This window comes from Thermobia domestica, chromosome 9 (genome assembly GCF_964235325.1).
Source record: "Thermobia domestica chromosome 9, izTheDome1.hap1.1, whole genome shotgun sequence".
NCBI lineage: Eukaryota > Metazoa > Arthropoda > Insecta > Zygentoma > Lepismatidae > Thermobia > Thermobia domestica.
This window is the reverse complement of record NC_137462.1, coordinates 109,460,193-109,480,810: the sequence shown is the minus strand read 5'-3', so window position 1 is coordinate 109,480,810 and position 20,618 is coordinate 109,460,193. Positions and strand designations below refer to the sequence as shown.

Genomic DNA, 20,618 nt, shown 5'->3' with positions numbered 1-20,618 from the left:
ACAAATAATCAAATTTTGTTCTATAATTACTAAATATCCAAACTTTCACATCAAAGAAAAATACCAACATGCTCAAACCGATCTTCATTTTGATTATATTATAATGTATATATGTATAAAATACACGAAATACAGACAGCCACGTGATTTTGTGGGATTTCTACAACTACCTAGAAAAACGTTTATCTAATGACATTAAGCTATTTCTAATTCTTTCCCACCCAACAATAAGTACAAGTTAGTAATAATAATAACACATCCTTGCCATTAGGTCTGACAAGAAGAACATATGCAGTATCCTTCCAGACACTGCAGTAGAGATATTAGTTAACCACATTTAAAAGGAAGTCACAAGGATTTTCAATAATTGAACACACAATCCTAGGATTTCTGTCTTACACATACTTCATTGGTAAACCATTTATTGAGGAATGTTCTGACATTCATCCATGAAATTCAGAAATATATATAAAACTATTATAGGAATGAAATTTTTCTATAAACTTTGAACGAAGAACAATTATACAAAGTCATATAAAAAAATAATAATAATCAGTTACGTTAATTATTTTTATACGAATGAGAAATTTGTATAAATATATTTCACTGCATTAGATTTTTTTAAAAATGATTACCTTTATTAACATTTCCAGAAATAATAATACATTTATGTAAATAGTCACATTGGAACAAACTACTCGAAGCTTATGAAACAATGCAAACGGCTGTACGTTTTACAAAATCACAGATTGTTCCTGAATGATTACAAATTACAGATAAATTTAGCCAATTATGAATTTTAACGCTATTTGATTGATTGATTAACATCCCTTTTAAGCACCAAGAATATATGAAACAAAACCTAATGTTTAAAGTGAGATTCGAATGACTACTTGAGTTTATATCCGAGGCAAGCACCTTCACCGGGAATTGAACCAGGGATCAACTACCTGTCGTTATAGTTCTGCTGGCAGCCACCGGCTGCATCACGTTTACAAATAAAGAAATTGCCGTTAGTACAGCCGGAGAAAGCAATCTGCGGCTTTAATTTGCTCGTTATAATCCCGTTGTGAGTATACAAAAGCTGTTTTGTGATCTAAGTACAGATAGTATCCACCCATCTACAAAAGCATAAAGGAAGAAATTTGAAGAGTAGAGTTTGTGCGTGATGCTACGCGTTCGAAGCTCTTAATGTATCATAAGGAAAAATGAAAGAAAAGGGAGGCTCTCCAGCTTAGTCCCACAAACAACACATTCTACAGAAAATGGTTTGCAAAATCTTACGTAAATGTTCGTAAATTGCAATTCCTGCAAACCTCTAAAGATAAAGATTTGCGTTGTTGGACTGAATTAAAATAAAGAACATGGTAAAGAGAATTTCAGTAGCAAGTTAATCAGCGGCGAAGCAACTGCCGGGACACGTAAACTGCCGTAACTTGCGATACATATAGGAAGTTGAAACTCTCCTGCTACAGCCGAGGATATTCGGAGGAAGTAGGCAAAAATCAACATGTTTTGCCTACTATGTTCAACAAAAACGTGTATGGCACCTTGAAACGATTGGTGGAACGTCACTTTTGAACGATTGGTGGAATGTCACTTGGGAGCCTCATAACACAACTGGTGACAAACAACAGTGACTTCATGCTACAGTTAGAAGCTCCCATCCTCCCACTGTCACATTTCTACATTTACATTGTTGCATACTAAACAAAAAAATACCAAGTCGCTCGGTTGTGCATGTATTGACATATAATTCACATACTGTCCACTAACGTTACAGGACTTGACCCCATGTGACGGCCTGAAGAACAAAGTTTACGTCCAGGATTTGAGACACCACCACACAGCTGACATTTCTATAGTCACTCGTGATTTCCTAAGTCGGAATTGGATCAAAGTGGATTATAAGATAGATAAAGGCAGTGTGACCAACATTAAGAAAAAGGAGTCGTGGGTGCTTATTTTATTTGATGATCATGTCTACATCTCTCAGCCATTTGTAATGTTTCACGGACTTCGAGAACAAAGTGTAGAATTTGTTGCATGTTGGTTCTATTATTAAATCTCAGTATCAACTTTTTTTCATTTTTATTCCAGGAATATGCAAATGTAATGATTAGAAATAAGTATTTACAATAAACCTCGTCATTAGAAGTATAAAACTTCTAAAGATATTTAATACTGTGCAAAATTTAAGACAGCTCTTCTATCACTTGAAACGCTTAAAGGAGGTACTTTATCGATAAGCGGGGGGGGGGGGGAGGGAATCTTTCGATTTCTTTTTAGAATTTCACGATAAATTTAAATTTTCTAAAATTCATTCGAGTTTGATACAATATAAGGTACATTTTCTTTGAATTTTTCCGTAATCCCAAGTGCTTGGGGTGAAAATCAATCAAGAATAAGCGGTGCATTCAGTTCTCTCATGTGGGATGAACTACCCACTCTTCTTAATTTAAAAAGGACTTTCCAAGATAATTTTCGTTACAACTGTTTGATTTTGGTATAATACATCGTACATTTTCTTTAAAACTTTATAATCATTCACACTGCATCGAGCTCAAATTAGTAAAAAGTAAAGTAGTGATACTACTCCCACCCCATTTCTGATTTTTTTTTTTTTTTTTTTGTTTCACCATAACTTATATAGAACTTATTTGGTTTTGATACAATATTATGTATATTTTTGATTTTTTTTCTGTAATCCCCTGTGCTTAGGTTTAAAATCAGTTAACCTTATATTTAAAAATATGACCCAAGATATCTTTCGTAAAAATATTAGATTTTCATGGAGTATGGCATATATTTTCTGACGATTTAGAATCATTTCCACTATTTGATTTAAAGTCAACTGAGAACAAGATTGTGAAACTTCCCCCTCTCCTCCCAGTTTAAAAAATACGTTCTATGATAACTTTTGTAATATTCGATTTTAACATGATACAATATATGTGCTTATTAAGGTTTTCACGTAATTTTTACTCTTGCAGTTGAAGTCAATCAAACAGAACTCACTTAATCTTCCCCTGCCCCGAAGTTTTACATAAAAATGCTATACCTTTCGCAAAATACAAGTTTTCGAATACGGTCTACTTTTTTCTGAAAATTTCTAATCGTCTCAAATTCTTGCAGATACGGATAGAAATATTAAGGATACGATTTTTTTTATATTCACGCAGACCTTCATCCATAACGTAAGACTGTGAGAACGAACAAAATAAAATTTCTCAGGCATACAGTCGTCGTAGGGACAGGATTAAAGAAAATCCACAAAACTTAACCCCATTTTCTCACCGATGTTTTAATAACTAATTTCCGTTTAGAACCTGGATGAACTAGACTGTTTCACAGTACACCAAAGGTTGTGGCATATGACCAACATCAAATTACCATTTCAGCATTTACGATATAGTTTATTTCCATATAGCAAATAATGAATTTTAAAGTCGTCTAAAAGAATATATCTGTTCCAATGCCATGATATTACATATATAGTACTTGCTCAAATACTAATATATTTACTATTACAGATTGAACATAGAAAGAAAGCTACCCGCATTCTTACTCACCTCTCTCCGAAGGCTTCCTTGGCTGATAACAGTCATCACTATTTTCGTCGCTGTAAGAACATTTGTCAGTCCCTTTTTTTGGAGACCTTTTTTTGCGGTCTCTCGAAGGCTTCTTTGGATCTTTCTGAACAAAATCCTCTTCTTTCCATTTCTTCAATTCGTCTTCCAAGCGTTTCAGAATTTCTGATCTGTCTGACTTCTCACTCTGACTGCCTGAGTTTCTTGGAAGATCGCTAGTCGTATTGGAACTCTCTTCTTCGTCCTCAGCATCATCATCACCATCAGAATGTGCTTCGTATACACGTGGGTTGTAGCCAACAGCACCCTCAGCAGGCTTCTCGGAGTGTTTTGACTTTTCAACAGAACTGGAAGTTCTACTTCGAACTGAATTATTTTCAACACTTGATCTTTCTTGCCTTGCACTATTCACTGGTAAATTCGTAGGCCTTGCACCCGTGCTTGTTCGTCTTGCTGTTTCCTTGTATGGCACGAAACCAAATCTGTCTTCCAGTCTGGCAAGCTGCTCACTGAGTCTACATAAACTTTCGTGTAGGTTGTCTTGATACTAAAAAACACAGTAAAACAAGAAGTTCAAGCACCAATATAACATGAGGATGTAAATAAAGTTCAATCAAAAATGGTCGGTAGAATGTATGTTATTTACCCACACTTCATAACTACATACGTAACATAAACAAAAGCTTAAACCACTTATGTGTGTAGCTTTAACACTTACTTCCTTAACTGGAATGATATCTTATTAATGATGTCTCTGGTTACAATTGCTGATTCTTAATAATGGTAGTTCTCCATTCTACCTTACTTATCTCGTAAGTTCAAAAGGCCCTTATCGAAAATCAAGCTCGAGGCCAAGCAAGCGAAAGAGGATAGAATGCATGCAACCTGCATCCCGTGGAAACCTGCTTTTAATATATAGACTCTTTACAGATTCATAAATTTTTGAAGTACAATTTATGGTTATGGAGATTGATTCATTTATATTGAGTCAAAGTCAATGTGCAACTATATTGCCGCTGTGAGACTGTCACAAGACAGGCAATAGCACTTCGCTAGTCACACAGTAGAGCAGTGTAGTCGAGTATAGTCTGATGCCGCCAAAACTGAAGCGATTCTGGCAGGGGTTTATTGTGGCCCTTTCCGACGCTAACTTCGTGGTGTTGCGTATCGTAGAAATGTGTGAAGTGCGTAATTTTCGCGTATGTCGTGCCACTGTGAATCGTATTATAAAGAAATATGAAGCAAAGAGTCCTGAGCCACTACACCGAGCAGCTAGAATCCAGCCTCCCGTAAAGAGGACCCTATTGCTATTGCGTGGTTCGACGTATGACGACCTTCGAAAATTCCTCTACACAGCGTGTGATAGCTAACTGCTGCTGCTCATCACAGGCGTCAATCAACCAAGCCATCCACAGAGATTTAAACCTCACGGCCGTTCTTAAGAGCAGTATTCACGCCCTGAAACCGTGTCATGTGACTGAACGAAAAAAAGGAACTACAGGAGGCTGTATGAACGTCATCTCGTGGGTGATCGGTGGAAGTTTGCTGTAACCCTTGATGAGACGTGGATTTATCTTACAGACTGTGGTAAATTTGGTACCATTACTAAGACCTGTTGACGCCAAGGGCCGAAGCACGTTTTCCCGCCAGTGCGCAGAGAGTTTCCAAAAGTCTTCTTGATTGCGGCCGGGGCGAACTGTGTCTCCGAAACCCCAGCATTGTACAGACAAAACGTGAACCAGGTTGAACTGCACCAAGACAAGGCATCCAGCTACATGGCGGAAACATAGCTGGAATTCTATCGCCGCTGGAACAGAAAACTGGAATCTCGGTAATTCCCTTCTCGGAGATCCCTATTAGGAGTCCAGATGCCAGCCCAGTGGACTCTTTTGCTTTCGGACTCTTCAACTGGCGTCTGTTCCATCGTCGAATCCGCTTCATCTCCGGCCTGTGGAAAACTTGTAAAGAGTAGGATGCAATATCCATGGTTCACTTGCAACGCAACTTCCTGCAATGAAAACTCTGAAGCTGGGCAGCAGTCAGTAGAGGTGGTCTGCAGATCAAACATAACCGGTGGTTGAAACACGGCATTTCCTAAGTAAGTAACACATTTAAATTCGGCTCAGTATAAATCATTCAGCCTCTGTACAACGAAATTTAAATGTAATACCATTATCACTCTTCATGACAGGATTCACTGTAATATGTTCGCCTCGTTATGGAATGTCATGGACAGAATCCTTAGTATCATATAAACCATGCTTATTTTCAGCTACGATGTCAGAAGACTTCTGTAGATTCAAGCTAAACGTTTTTATGAATTGAAATTTTTAGTTTAACGTCCCACGATTATGCACCGAGGCTAAGAGAGACGGTAATGATAATAATGAATGATCTGATGAAACGAAGAAAGTGCGAGGAAACGGGGAAACTGCGAGAAAACCCACTCACAAGGGATCGTGCCACATAAAGTATATATTGCACGAGCTACGATCCACCAGGGACAAGCTCAGCAAAGTAAAATGGACATGAGATTTGGAACATGGAATTAAAGAAGTCTTTAGGGCAGGCGCGTTAAAATTCGTAACGAGTGAGTTAAATAAATATAGAATGGACCTAGTAGTTCAGGAAGTTAGATGGGAAGGAAAGGCAGCAGTGGAGTCCGGAAATTTAACATTTTTTTACGGAAAAAGAAATAAAAATCACAAACTAAGAACAGAGCTTTTCGTTTACAAAGGAATCAACAATTAAACGGGTTGAATTTGTTACTGATAGACAGAATTTGATACTGATACTGTTCTTTTGTTACTCTTAAGGATTAGTGGTGTGATATTATTGTTTTAAATGTGTATGCCCCAACAAAAGATAAGGATGACAATATAAAAGACAGTCAAATACTCGTTCTACTTCTTCGTAATAACTAACTCCCGCGATACCGTATGAAAATTCTAATAGGGGATTTCAATGCGAAGGAAGGACCAGAGGATTACACCGATTACACTGATTATCCGGAATGAAAGTCTGCATAAAGAAAGTAATGACAATGCTGTTAGATTCGTGAACTTTGCAACTGCCAAAGATATTATCATGAAGAGTACAAAATTTCCACATAGCGACGTTCATATACTTGGACCTCATCAGATGGCAAAACACATAATCCAAGTTAATCACGTTTTAGTAGACAGAAGAAAACAGTCTAGCTAACTGATGTTCAGTCGTTCAGAGAAGTTGTGACTCTGATCACTACCTGGAAGCAACGATGGTAAGAGAGACATTATCGTTGAATAATGGAAATTCAATGTCTGAAAACGGAGAGGTTTAATTAAAAGAAGTTAGAGGAAAGCCGAATAGATTGAATTGTCGAATAGGTTCTCGGTTTTAGAAGGTTCGGAATGCAATAGCGTTTAGGATACCTGGATTGGAATTAGAGATAGCATTAAAATTTCAGCAAAAGAAAAATTGGTGCATGCGAAAATACATAGGAACAAACAATGGTTCGAGCAGGAATGCACTAAACTAGAAAAGAGTAAACAGGCAAACCTGCGATGGCTACAAAATTCGAATGATATAACTATACAAAATTTCGTTAACATCAGGCGGGAAACTTCCAAAACTTTTAGAACAAATAAATTTTTTGAAAGCTAAAATTAATTAACTTGAAGAGAATAGTAAAAACAAACATATTTGGGACATGCATAAGGGCATCAACAAATTTAAGAAAGACTATCAACCTCGCGCTTATATACTAAAGAAAACCGACAGAATAATTCTCACTGACAAAGATAGTATCATGAATAAATAGAAAGATTTCTCTGACAATTTATTTAACATCCTGACAAAAACTAATGTTTGTAGAGAAAGGGAAATGCACATAGCAGAACCATTTATTCCAGGGTCTAATCGGACAGAAATAGAAATTGCTCTAAAGAAATTAAGAAACACAAATCTCCGGGTGCAGACGAAATTCCAGCTGAGTTAATTTTACTTGGAGGGGAAAAAATGTGGAAGAAGATACACAAAATCATTCTCTTTATCTCGAACAAGGAGGTCTTGCCACAAGAGTGGAAAGAATGAATCATTGTTCCAATTCATAAGAAACATGACAAAACTGACTGTAATAATTTTCAAGGCATCTCTTTTCTACCAACATCCTATAAAATTCTCTCAAATATTCTATTAGCAAAACTCGCAGATGAAATTATTGGCGAGTATTAATGCGGATTTTGGGTGAAATTGATCAACTACTGACTAGATATTTAGGGTCTATGACAATTGGGCGCGGCCGTTTGGGCGCAAAACCTTTTATCAAAATACGTTTACCTACCTACATATGTTATAATGTATTTCATAACTAGAGCCCGGATGTTTAGGCTCTAAAATATGAAAATAGGCGAAGGAAATTTTGAAAAACTTCCACAAATAATTTTGCGAAAACTAAAAATAACATGTTGAACACAGTGAACTTTCTGCATATCATGCACAACTTGTCTCTACCAGCCGAAAAGAAATGGGAAGAAACCGTAGCAAACTATTGACTATTCGGTCTCTGTACTATGTGGTTTAGTTTTAAAAGGATATTTCCTTTTAATAAAATAAGACATATTGACAACCCGCTCAAATCGTGCCTGAAATTGGGGATGCAAACGTTGAATTGAGCAGATCACCTTCCACTCACCATCTAGAATGAGTGGGCAAGTATCTGTTTTATAAGCGAGAGGTTTTGAATAAAGCACATTTCTATTGGGGATTAAATCGTAATGATAACTCATAAATTCAATTATTAAACAACAATTATATTTCTTATTAGAAAGTGTGTTGCTAGTGTAAAATGTCGTGGATTATAACGGATATTTAGAATCTTTACCAGACGAGCAGTGCATATCGAGCATTGAGCATTTGTACTCTGAATCTGAAGTCACACATACCTTTTACTGTTGTCTTCAGTTGACGTTCTCTGTTGATGATCTCCGGGGTTGCTCCGTAGATATCGATATCGCCAGGTTGATATCGAAACAGACAGGTGTCTCTGGTCAATAGATGGTCCGCATTGGATATGGCGTCTCGAACCAATGCTCCGGATTAACTAACGTTAACTGTTAGTTGTTTGAAGATCGGATTACCGATGTTGTGATTGACTTCGTACTTCAAATCATATCAGAAACTTAACAGCGATGAACTCAAAACTACTTCGACGAAAGGCTCCGTTCTTCTATCTTAAAAGACATGGAACTTCTCTCTCAAAAGACGTAGAACTTCTCCATCAAACGACGTGGAACTTCTCTCTCTAAAGACCTCCTGTCCCCTGGTTTTGTTTCAATCTCGACTCCCGGAATTCGGTGGCGTCGTCTGCTGTCAGGCGCGTGTGTCCTCCTTTCTTTCGGAAAAACAAATTCTTTCCTTGTTTCGAGAACAAAAACTGCAACACTCGGCATGCTCTGATTTCCCGATTCTAGGCAATTTCCACATATCCGTGAATGTGTCTGATGTTCACAAACATGTTACAACTGCAACTCGTAATTTTTACAGAATGTTATAGCCAACGCATTTCATGAATTTCTTTCCTGCATTCGCAGACTACCAATTATGTGTTTTGTTTATTTTTATCTGCTGACGGCAAAAATAATACAATTTTACAAACTTGCAATAACCTCAATTGTGACAGTTGTTTTCCTTCACCAAACAATTTTAATATTTTACAAAAAGCCAATATCCTCAAAAATTAAATAAAGTTAATCGTTAAATTAAGAATTCTGATAAATAAAATACGGGCTCTGCCACAATATGTAATAAAAACATGTAATTTGTGTAAAAAGACGTACGTTTTTCGTTAATGTTTAGTTATTTTAAAGATGTCACTGTATATTCATACTGTACTGTGTACTTGATTTTTTGAGTTAGACATTATTAAATTTATCTTAAAATGTGTACAATACTATACATATTTTCATTTTCTATAATAAATTATTAAAACACATGGTACAAAACACAAGAAATGTTTATTAAGTACAAGTCTGTACCAAGAGGTCAGAAGAAAATGAATAAGAGCTGGTTTTGGAATAAGAATGGTGTCTTTAACTCCTTCAGTGTGGGTGGCGCGTTAACTCGTGTCTTCAAAACGCACCTGCTGTGCGGATGGCGTATATATACGCTTTCATTTTGCTTTGGCTATTTTGTATTGCGTATGGCGAATATACTTGCCCATAGTATGAGTAATGTTATCCCAACAATATTTAGCGAGTTTGCGCTCAGCTGGTTTCAATTGTTGCTTAATTAAAAGAAGAAGAGGAAAAAGAAAGAAATTAAATAGAGTTTGGGCTTCGTCAAATATAGTTTTCATTCTTTGTTTTGTTTGAGAGCAGACAGTACAGTAATGGCTTCAAAACGATATTTCAACGATGCTGACATCGAGGAAGAGTTATCAATTAGTGATTTTGATGTAAGTGATTTTGAAACAGATTTAGAATCAACATCCAAAGTTCTCAAAAAAACTACACTTTTTACAGCGGTTTGAATCTGAAAATTACGCACTGAAGGGGTTAATGCTCTGAGTGGTTCAGGAAGTATGTATTTATTGAATGTTTTTTTGTTATTCGATCTATCCATTAGGCCGGATAGTCAAAATTCTATTGTATTAATAGAAACTTATTTCAGATTTCATAAAAGTAGGCACTTATAGGCACTAACTATACATTGAAATAGGAAGAATAGACTAAATAAAATTTACTGTAGGCAGCCTGTGACACCTCAAAACAAATTTTTGTCCTTTATAATATATTTAACATAAAGGAACGATACGATTGGGCGGTATAAGAAGAACAGCATTATTTCCAATAAGGATATGGAATCTGTATGACAGTATGACAGAGTTCTCAATGACCAGTCAAGAACGAACAACCACGCCGAAGCAGCTCATTGTGCATTGCTTTGCGCTCAAACTTCCTGCTCCGGATATTTACCATTCGACAAATACTCGAAAATAAATGGGACTATAACAACCCGGTACATCAATCATTCATTAATTTTAAAAAGCTATGACTCGGTTAAGAGGGAAACAATGTACAATATTCTTACAGAATTTGAAATACAGAAGAAGCTAGTTAGATTAATTAAGATGTGGTTAAATGAATCCCAAAGTAAAGTCCGAATAGGAAAACACTTGTCCACGAGCTTTCACGTCGATAATAACCTGAAACAAGGAGATACCATTATTATTCAACTTTGTTCTGGAGTACACTATACGGAAAACCAAAGATAGCAACCAGGGTCTAGAGCTGAACGGTATTCACCAGATTATGGCGTATGCTGATGATGTAAATCTGATAAGTAATGACAGAAGAATAGAAAGAAATGCAGAGATGCTTGCAGGACACGGGTTTAGAAGTATATATAGAGAAAAGTAAACTACATACATGGAAATTCGCGTGTCAAAATATCGAATAATACTTTCAACGAAGCAGATATTTTCAAATAACTAGGATCAATATTAACAGGCCAAAACCATTCCACGAAGAAATTAAATATCCAAATGAACTCTCGAAATTCGTGTTCAGGGCTCATAGTGGTCTGGTCTCTTGTAAATAGTCTCCTCTCAAAAAATTGACCAAAATTTCATAATGCCCCTTTTTTCCTTTGCCAATTTCTCCATCACCTCTCTCTTTGTTTGTTGTTTTGTTTAATCTTTTCTTCTTTATTTCTTTTTGAGCTCCCTCCTTTCTTAGGTTTTCTAAGTATGCTTTGTAGTTACGGTAAGCAGACTTAGCAGATGTAAGAAGCTTCTGAGTAAGTGGATCCAGTTCTGGCCTATTTCCGAATTTCTTTATTCCAGACATTATATTTAACTTAGCATTGAGAGTTCCCAAAGCCGTGAAATATTCAAATTCATTACCTACTCCTAAGAAGAACATACAAGAAGTATAACAGAAGACAAACATGATGAACCATACAAACACACACAACGTTGAGAGAAGCGTTAACTATTACAAGAGTAAACTAAAAGATTATTATGGTAGAAGAAAGAATAGACACAGAAGGATTCTCAACCCCACCTTGAGAGCTTAAGCATCCACCAACCATCCACTGTGCTTTAGAAAAAATAAAAGCTGAAGTGAAAAGCTGTTTCACATGTGGCAGCAAGTACTGAAGCTTTCAGAAGAGCAATGAGTTTCTGCCTTTTTCCATTTATATATATATATATATATATATATATATATATATATATATATATATTAGAAAACTGCCAATGCAAAACATAAATCACACGAAAAAAAATACTTTACCTCCCAAAAAAGTAACTTTTAGTGACCAACTTGAGAAAAAAAAAAAAACTAACTTTTAGTTATAAAAGTGACTCGCTATGAGCCCAGCGTGTTATTATTCAGTTTAAAATTATTTGCCGTCGAATTCTGTCGAGAAATTTGAACCTTAAAATATATAAAACGATAATAAAGCCTGTTGTGTTGTATGGTTACGAAACATGGTAGCTTACTCTGAGGGAAGAACGCAAACTGAAAGTATTTGAAAATAAAATCCTGGGACGAATATTCGGACCCAAGAGGAACAGGAATGAGGAATGGCGGAAACTTCATAACGAGGATTTATACCATTTATCAAACATTGTTAGCGGCATCAAATCTAGGAGGCTCAGGTGGGCAGGTTCGGTGCGAGATTATGTTCAGAGCTAAATTGCTACATATATAATTATCATACACATTAAAATGCTTATCATCTACTATAAAATGTTTAAGCTATTAGTTACTGTCTTTGGGAGTTCGAACGAACTGCTTTTTGTCCAACTTTAATTTTATTTATGTTGTGTCGTAAAGGAGTATGGCAAGATTTTATATCACTAACGCTCCCACTCTTGAAAGAAGCTAATGGAAAGACATGCCATATTACAATACTATAATTAATAATAAAGAATTATTTAATAAAATTACAAATATCCCGTTACGGAGTAAATAATAATAATAATTATTATTATTACTAACATAACTACATATGTTACGCTAAATATCCAGGACCTGCTTATTCATATAGGAGAACTAGACAACCGTCTAAGGACGGCAAAATTTAGGGGCGCGTGGCGGGTGAGTTATTATTATTTGATTTGCGATAATATTAATAGAGTGAACAATTATTGTAACAAGCTATGTAAAAGCATTAAATCAAGTTACAATGTATCGTAAGAAGCTGCACCGTCTATTTGACCGAAATACGAATGAGGTTACTTATGTTGAAGCTAGGAGGTATTTCTGTTTAGTTAAAAGCCCTTTACTTAAAAAAAAAAAAAAAAAAAAAAAGTTAATATCACTAAATCAAGGAGCACCAAAATATTTCTCGCCTAGAGTGTCAAAATAGCTAGAACCGGCTCTGTAAATATTGCACTCTCAAAGCTAGCTGAACTTAAATAGTGCTTCGTTAAGGTTGTAAATATTATATTTAAAACTTATTTTCCTGCACTTACCGTAAAACTAGGAAATGTTACACTCATTTCAGCCAAAGACAATCTTCTGTCCAAAGCCTGTAAGAAAGCGCTGTGGGGGTCTGTTTCGGAATTCTGACTATTTTGAGGTTTCAACACATTTGCTGCACCATTCGAACTCTTTGTATTTTGAGCATGAACTTCCTGAGATGTAGTTGTACTGTTCTTTAGCGTTGAATCCACTCCACTGACTGTTGACCTACGAACAAACACATACAAATTCGGAATATAAAACAGTTCTAAGCATAGAGGTAGTGCACAGCTATATTCGTATCAGTATACATATACACATTATATATAATGAGTCTTGTTTTTTGGAAAGTAAGGTAACAAAGCCACATTCATAGGAATAAAAATGAATTCGTTAGCAAGAAATCCACAACCTGTATTTTCACTAAATGATATAAAAATTATAGGATAATATACTTAGGGAAATAACAGAAATGAAGGGGGAGTCCGTGTAAAGTTTGTAAAAACTAAACGCAATATGTTAATAAGGGCCATGTTACAATGAACTTTATTTATTATTGATGCATAAGAATTATACAAACAACGCCAACAACAGAACAATGAATAGTCCAGGAATGTAGACTCCATTAAGGTTATAAGGCTAAGCCTATCCAAATATTCATTCATTAAAATCATACCATGTTGCTAATCATTGAAATGTATTATTTTAATAATATACGATTTCTTTTTATAATGTGTCATATAAACATCAAGCAATTACTTATAGCTTTCCAAGTTACGTCCCTCCAACAACACAGTGAAGACTGATTTTCCAAAGCTTTCCTCACGCGTGCAAAAATGGACGAAAACACGACCACTTCCTATTCTCTCAGCAGAAGCTACTGAGAATTCAAAATAAACGGATAAAGGTAACTGAGGCTAGGTAACTAGCCTTCGGGAAGTTTCGGAAGGCGAGAGTGACAGTCGAAGTATGATAAGTCTTTAACAGAAACAAAGCACAAAGACATGTGAAAAATTTGGTAATCGCATCCAGTAATTTTAAAGTGCTCATGGAAAAGAATACAAGAAGAATATTGTGGATGCGCAAGTGAATATTAGTGCTTTCTTCCATAGTTCCAATATCACAATGATTATTTCAATCAAAACAAACAGTAGCGTTGCTAAACTCAAGAAATCATTAAATTTTATTTTTATTTATTTATTTATTTACTTTTTTTTTTAATAAATTCATGATATTGTAGTATAAAGCTTTGAGAGCATCTTTAATTTTTTTTCTTTCTTTTTTTTCCTTTCTAATGACGGTAATACAATAAACTCAGGCACAATTAAACACACTTCTTTTAAACGAAATTCTGCATACTTTGCCGTTTTTCTACTTTTCCTCTGTCACTGTACTTTTGCCTCCTATCGCTTCCCTGTATGTTAGCTTTTGAAACACACTTTGCGAATGTTGAGATATGAAATTGGAGGTTCTTACTCGCCCAGCTATACGGAAGATAAACAGACTGATGTGTGCGTCTTCTGTGACGTTTTTGGATAGTCATTGCTCCTGCCTTTTCTGCGGCATCAAGATTCTGCCGGGTTCATCGTCGTCGAGAGAAGTTCACAGAGAACATTACTATCTGAGATTTTCAACCTGCTTAGACAACGTTGAATGACGTGACCCATCGTCAGAACAATGTTGGGAGGTGTTACTTTAGATGCCAGTTTCCATATTTGGAGTTTGGAAGGAAGTCGAAGGTGGGATTGAGGCGGATTCCGGAAATTGGAAAACAACAAAACCATCCGAGAGGGTTCGATTGAGAGATTAGCATATAGAGACTTCATAGAGAGGACTTCGAGAATCCATCTCCGGATTTCTAAAACCAAGAAACAATTCACTGACTGAGACGGTGGATTTTTGCCAGCTGCAGAAGGTAAAGTACCATGCCAAACTACTTTGGAACTACTACACCAAACATACTAATAGTTCAACTCTTACAAATCACTATTAGTTTTTCCTTTGCTGTGCTTTTTAAAATATTAAGTGTTCACGTTTTTATATTGCAGATATAACTTTACTTAATTACATCATTAAACAATTAAAGTAATGTAATGGATTATTATTGTTGTATTAATTACTCACTTGTGTGAGAATTAAGTTTTATGGCATACTTATTACACAGGCAAGGCACTTACAATAATTTCATAACGTTTCTTTTTAAAGTAAATTTGCATGACAGCTATACTTTTAAAACGTAACGTTTCAATAGTATATATTCTGCAATACTGTTTTGTACTAGCACGTTCACATCTGTTGTGCATGAAGAGGATAATTTCAGTTTGTACATGATTTGGTGAATTTGTATTATACACCTAGTTTTACTCGTTTGATTATATGATGCCGAATGCTTTTTTTTTTTCTCATTATACAATCAACTGCACAAGAATATATTGAATGAATCATTGCCCCGGGTTCGATTCCCGGTAGACGAGCATTGAAATTTAGAACACATTACGGTGGTTCGCAGTCCACCTGAAACTCATACAGGCTCAGTTCTAAACTATGACGCTTAACTTCAATAAGCAAACAAACCACAACCTGTAGCCCCGCGTAGCGTAGTCGCTAACGCTCTCGCCTTCGGTGTGAGCTGTCTCGGATTCGATTCCCGGTGGGGGCACTCGGTCGAAAAAGTGCAAAAAAAATTTCAGGACAGTAATCCTGAATGAGGTTTTCCTCATTTACCTTAGGCAAATGCCAAGGTGGTATACCTAACATATAGGTTCCTTCCTTCTCTTTCGCCAGATAGTGTGCTTCCCGAAGGACGTCATCACTCATACATGACGGGCTAACATGGCCATAGATGCCAAAAGTTGAGAGATCTGAATCCTAGATCCTAAAATCCCAATCCAAAATCAACTGAGTCTATCCATTTCGAAACTATGCTATGTTAATGGAACTGTCTGGATCAAGATTTCTCAATTCATACTGAATAGTGATAAAGTTGAGTGAAAGCAAGTATAATCTATCATTTATATTATTTTGTTTGACAGTTTAACAAACTTACTCTTTTCCATTTAATAGAAATAGGCTAATTATCCTTTCATGCTCCAATTTTTTAAATCTTTACTGATAACTTAAAGTACTACAAAATTTTACGTGTAAAAATGGCACACACTCCTACCCAATACAATGCATTCCATTTGTCTATTAGATACTTCTTCAAATCTTCTGGATTACATAGAAATTAACTCAAATCTCTTTTCAATGATTGCCAGCAGTAGTCAAGTTAAAACATTTTTTATTATTGCTACATGTAAATCCAGATTTTCCAGTATGGCACGTACAGATGGTGATCAGAAAAATGGAAACACCTGTAGTTGGCAACAAGTCAGATGTATGGGTCGGCAGGGGTGTCGTGGCGCCCGCAGCGCCGGACCGCTGGTGGTTGTGTGTTAGGTCGGTCTCCATACTACGTCAGGCGCAGTGGAACAGCAGTGTCCAGTGGCTGCAGCAGACGGAGGTAGTGTAAAATGGGAGACCTCTCAGATTTTCAAAGAGGGCAAATTATTGGTGCGCGGTTATGTGGAGTGAGTGTGACGGCAGTGGCTACTGTGTTAGGTGTGTCACGTAGGACAGTGTCGAAGGTGATGACGGCCTACACAATACACGGAAAGACCACATCGGGGAAGCGGAACAGTGGGTGGAAGAAAATCATGAGTGACAGGTCACGCCGGGTATTAAAGCGCATTGTTACGCAAAACCGTCGTGCCACTGCGGAGCAAGTGACGGAGGAACTCAACTCCCCCACCCTGTTTCGACAATCACAGTCCGCCGCGAATTACATGGTATGCACTTACGGGGTCGTGTTGCACGGGCCAAACCGCTCATCAGGGACCATAACGCTTTCGCACGCCGCAAATGGTGCCGCGACCATGCAACTTGGACCGTTGAGGACTGGAAACGTGTGATATGGTCAGATGAGTCATCCTTCACCCTATTCCCAACCACGGGCCGTGTTTATGTGTGAAGAACGCCCAAAGAAGCTTATGATCTGCAGTGTCTCCGCCCAACTGTGAAACATGGTGGTGGCTCGGTGATGCTATGGGCCGCCATATCATGGTTTTCATTGGGTCCTGTGGTCACACTTAGCGAACGAATCACTGCCAACGATTATGTCGCAATTTTAGGAGACCACTTGCATCCTATGGTCCGGATGTTGTTCCCGGACAAAGACGCCATCTTCCAGGATGATAATGCACCCATTCACACGGCTGGCGTTGTTGCAGCATGGTTTGAGGAACATCGGGATGAAGTTCAACACCTCTCCTGGCCCGCCCAATCCCCAGATCTCAACATAATTGAACATCTGTGGTCCGTCTTGGAAACACGACTCCGGCGACGATTTCCACCTCCATCCTCTCTCACAGAACTGGCCGATGCTCTGCACGAGGAATGGTGTAAAATTCCACTTGCTACCATTCACGACCTCTATGCCTCCATCCCACGTCGCATCAAGGCTGTTCTGAAGGCGAAAGGTGGCCCGACACCATATTAATCTGGTAAGTTGCAATTTCGTTCAGGTTTTTCTGATCACCATCTGTAGCTCTTTAGTGATAAAACTGTTTGTAAAACCACACATTGTAAAAATTAACGTCTGTGTTTATTAATAAAGTTGTTTATAGTGGAATCTTAATCTTTCTCCAAATTTCTTCTGTCCGTACTAAGATATAGATCTTTAGTACGAATCAGGGTTGGCAAAAACCATGGTTTTTATTAAAAAAACCAAAAAAAACGTTTTTTTTGGTTTAAACCAGGTTTTTTTGGTTTAAACCAGGTTTTTATGGTTTAAATAATTTGCTCTATATATTCATATCATATATGGACAGAAATAAGTTTGTTTCGCCTTGATGTTATTATGCAAGAACCGGGTTATGCTGAAAGGGGTCACATAAGCTTAAAGCGGAATAAAAACCGCTTCTCGAGTTACATCCGAGAGAAATTGTCCTCCATTTGAACCAGGACTAATTGGCCACAAATGCGATATGTATGCCGACTCACTCACGAAGGAATCCTGATAAAAAACTACGTTGTACTGATCTTTACATGCTTCCTAATATAACTGTCAAGACTAATTTCAGAATAACAAAAAGATAAACAGTTGCACAAGTGAAACCATTATAAAGAATTACATATGAACAATTTCAAAGTACTACGGAGTACAGAAGAACTAATTTAGTTCAAGTTAGTTAACAACGACTTTTATTGGTCCAAATTAAAGAAATAGGCCCTACAACGACTTAATCTGCATATCAATAAGAAAAGTGAATCAAGATACGAATTATTTGAGTCCACTTTGGCTCAGACTCATTTATACATAAATAGATACCAAAAATACATATTTCACTAAATGCCTCTCGTGGGGTCTGTATGACCCCCCCCACACACACACACACAAAGTACGGCATTTTCGATGTATTTTATCAATAGTAAACATTGAAACAAAACAATATTTAGAATTTTTCTTCGATTGCAATTACATAACAGTTCACAAAATAAACATTTATAAACTTATAAAAAAAAAGTTGCTTTTGTAGTATAATCTTTTTGAGTAATAAATGGGAAATTTAGGTCTGAATATAATACGAATAATATACGGGAGTGAAACGTGATAACCCACAAATGTGTGTTCATCAAGATTTTACAAACACTTACACTTTTACGAACATTTTTTTGTTCTTTGGTTTAAACCAGTTGGTTTTTTTGAAAAAACCAGCTGGTTTAAACCTTGGTTTAAACCATGGTTTAAACCAGCCAACCCTGGTACGAATATAAATTGAATAAAATGTGTTTCATTTTATGTCGTGCCAATTTATGTAAAATATGTATATAATTTATATTATTTTTATGCCAAAATACATATTATGAAAAAACAGAGATGACTGCATTTTCTTCTTTAAAGTACACGATATGATCTTTTTTTTTAATTTTAGTATTTGTATTCTGCTTGGTCATGGCAATGTAAGTATAAATACTACTGCGAATGAGTAGTTTCTTAATCCACAAAATATTGTTTATAACCTGTTCAAGTCTTCGCAATATTAATTAAAGGTTTGAAATTTTGTTTTAATTTGTATTTTTGAACAATTCATAAGTCAATATGAAACTGTGGGAAATACGGGATCGAGGCCTATTTTTGGTTTATACGAGACTCCAATTTATTAGATTTTGATTTTACAGACCTCAGAAGCACAGAATATCGTTTTTCCAATGCATTTGAGTCATATTCAGTTTTATCTACCCTGAAAACTTGGTAAGTTTGGAAAATTCCAGTAAATTTGAAACTGATAGCTGGAGTAAGTAGAAGAATACCTCGTACACAAGAACTGTGTAATTATGGCTTCAATATACAAGCAATCATTTGTACATGCCAAGTGTTCCTCCCATGGCCTAAAGTATTCTGACATGTAAAGGATAGTGAAGTCAGAACCTTCACAGAGCGTATCGGATATATTCAATGTATTTTAGTTTCAAAATGATTCATTATAACATAAGCCAACAAAGAAAAAGAATTACCCATAATTAAGTATTCCTGTTGCCTTTAGACTTTATCTTGAAATTAGAAGGAATTGGTAGCTAAACAGTCAATAACTACTGCCATCATTTTGAGTCGGCAGCGAAGAGTATGACTCAGTAATAGAGATATCCTGCACCACCAAGGCCAAAGAAGGCATCATCTGCTTCTAGAAAATCATGTAGGCATTGTTTCTCGATGTAAATGGACTTTTGCTATTGGAGTCGGTACCATGATCAATGCTCAACGTCACACCTTATACAAGATTATCGAAAACAAACAACCAGGAAAACTGTCACGAGGTGTGCTTATGATTCACGATAACAGGGTGTCTACTGAAATTCCAAAATGAAATTTCGTGACCTTTTCTTTCCCAAACCATAAAATTTAATAACATTCTCAAGAGCGAATTTGGGTTCGAATTTTCATGCATCCGATAGAAGCGTGCTTTGGTTGCGATTTGGTAGCGTCTAAAGCCGTCCATAGACATTTTTAGTGGTGAATTTTGACGCTTTATAGAACAACATTTTCCAGTCTATACTTATATTTGTACAGATAAAAAAAAATCGTGACCTAAAAGTTAAATTTCGTGACTTTTTCATGATTTTCATGACCGCTTTCTGATTTCGTGACTTTTTCAAGAGTTTCGTGACCGATAGACACCCTGGATAACGAACGCCGTCATTCTGCCAGCACAATAATGAATACTCTGCGCCGTTTTCGTTGAGCTCTTATGGATCACTAGCCTTACACCCCACATCTCTCCCTGAGCGACTATCACGTCTTTGATCCGTTGAAAAAGGTATCGAAGGGCCCTCTGATCAACGATTTGTGATGCTATGGAAGAAAGCTCAGCCAGCAAGCAGAATTCCTTTTTGTGTAGGATATAGAGGAGAATTGTTCAGCGCCTAAACGGTGACAGTGCTTATCTGTAGTCTCTTAGTTGTCTGTCATCTATATTCTGTCATTGTGAGATAGTATATGCTGTCCAATATATACAGCATAAGTTTCTGAATATTACCG

General features: G+C 36.5%; 1 protein-coding gene across 3 annotated transcripts in view; it reads right to left on the bottom strand.

Annotated features, from left to right (window-relative positions):
- The window catches only part of LOC145694924 (uncharacterized), a 47,565-nt gene that overhangs the window by 6,178 nt on the left and 20,769 nt on the right, over positions 1-20,618 (bottom strand). For all 3 annotated transcript variants that reach the window (XM_081771694.1, XM_081771695.1, XM_081771696.1), the window contains exons 3-4: positions 13,054-13,270; positions 3,573-4,137 (exon numbers count right to left, since the gene is read on the bottom strand). In XM_081771694.1, coding sequence (XP_081627820.1) covers positions 3,573-4,137; positions 13,054-13,270 — 782 coding nt within the window. The remainder of the gene's footprint in view (positions 1-3,572; positions 4,138-13,053; positions 13,271-20,618) is intronic.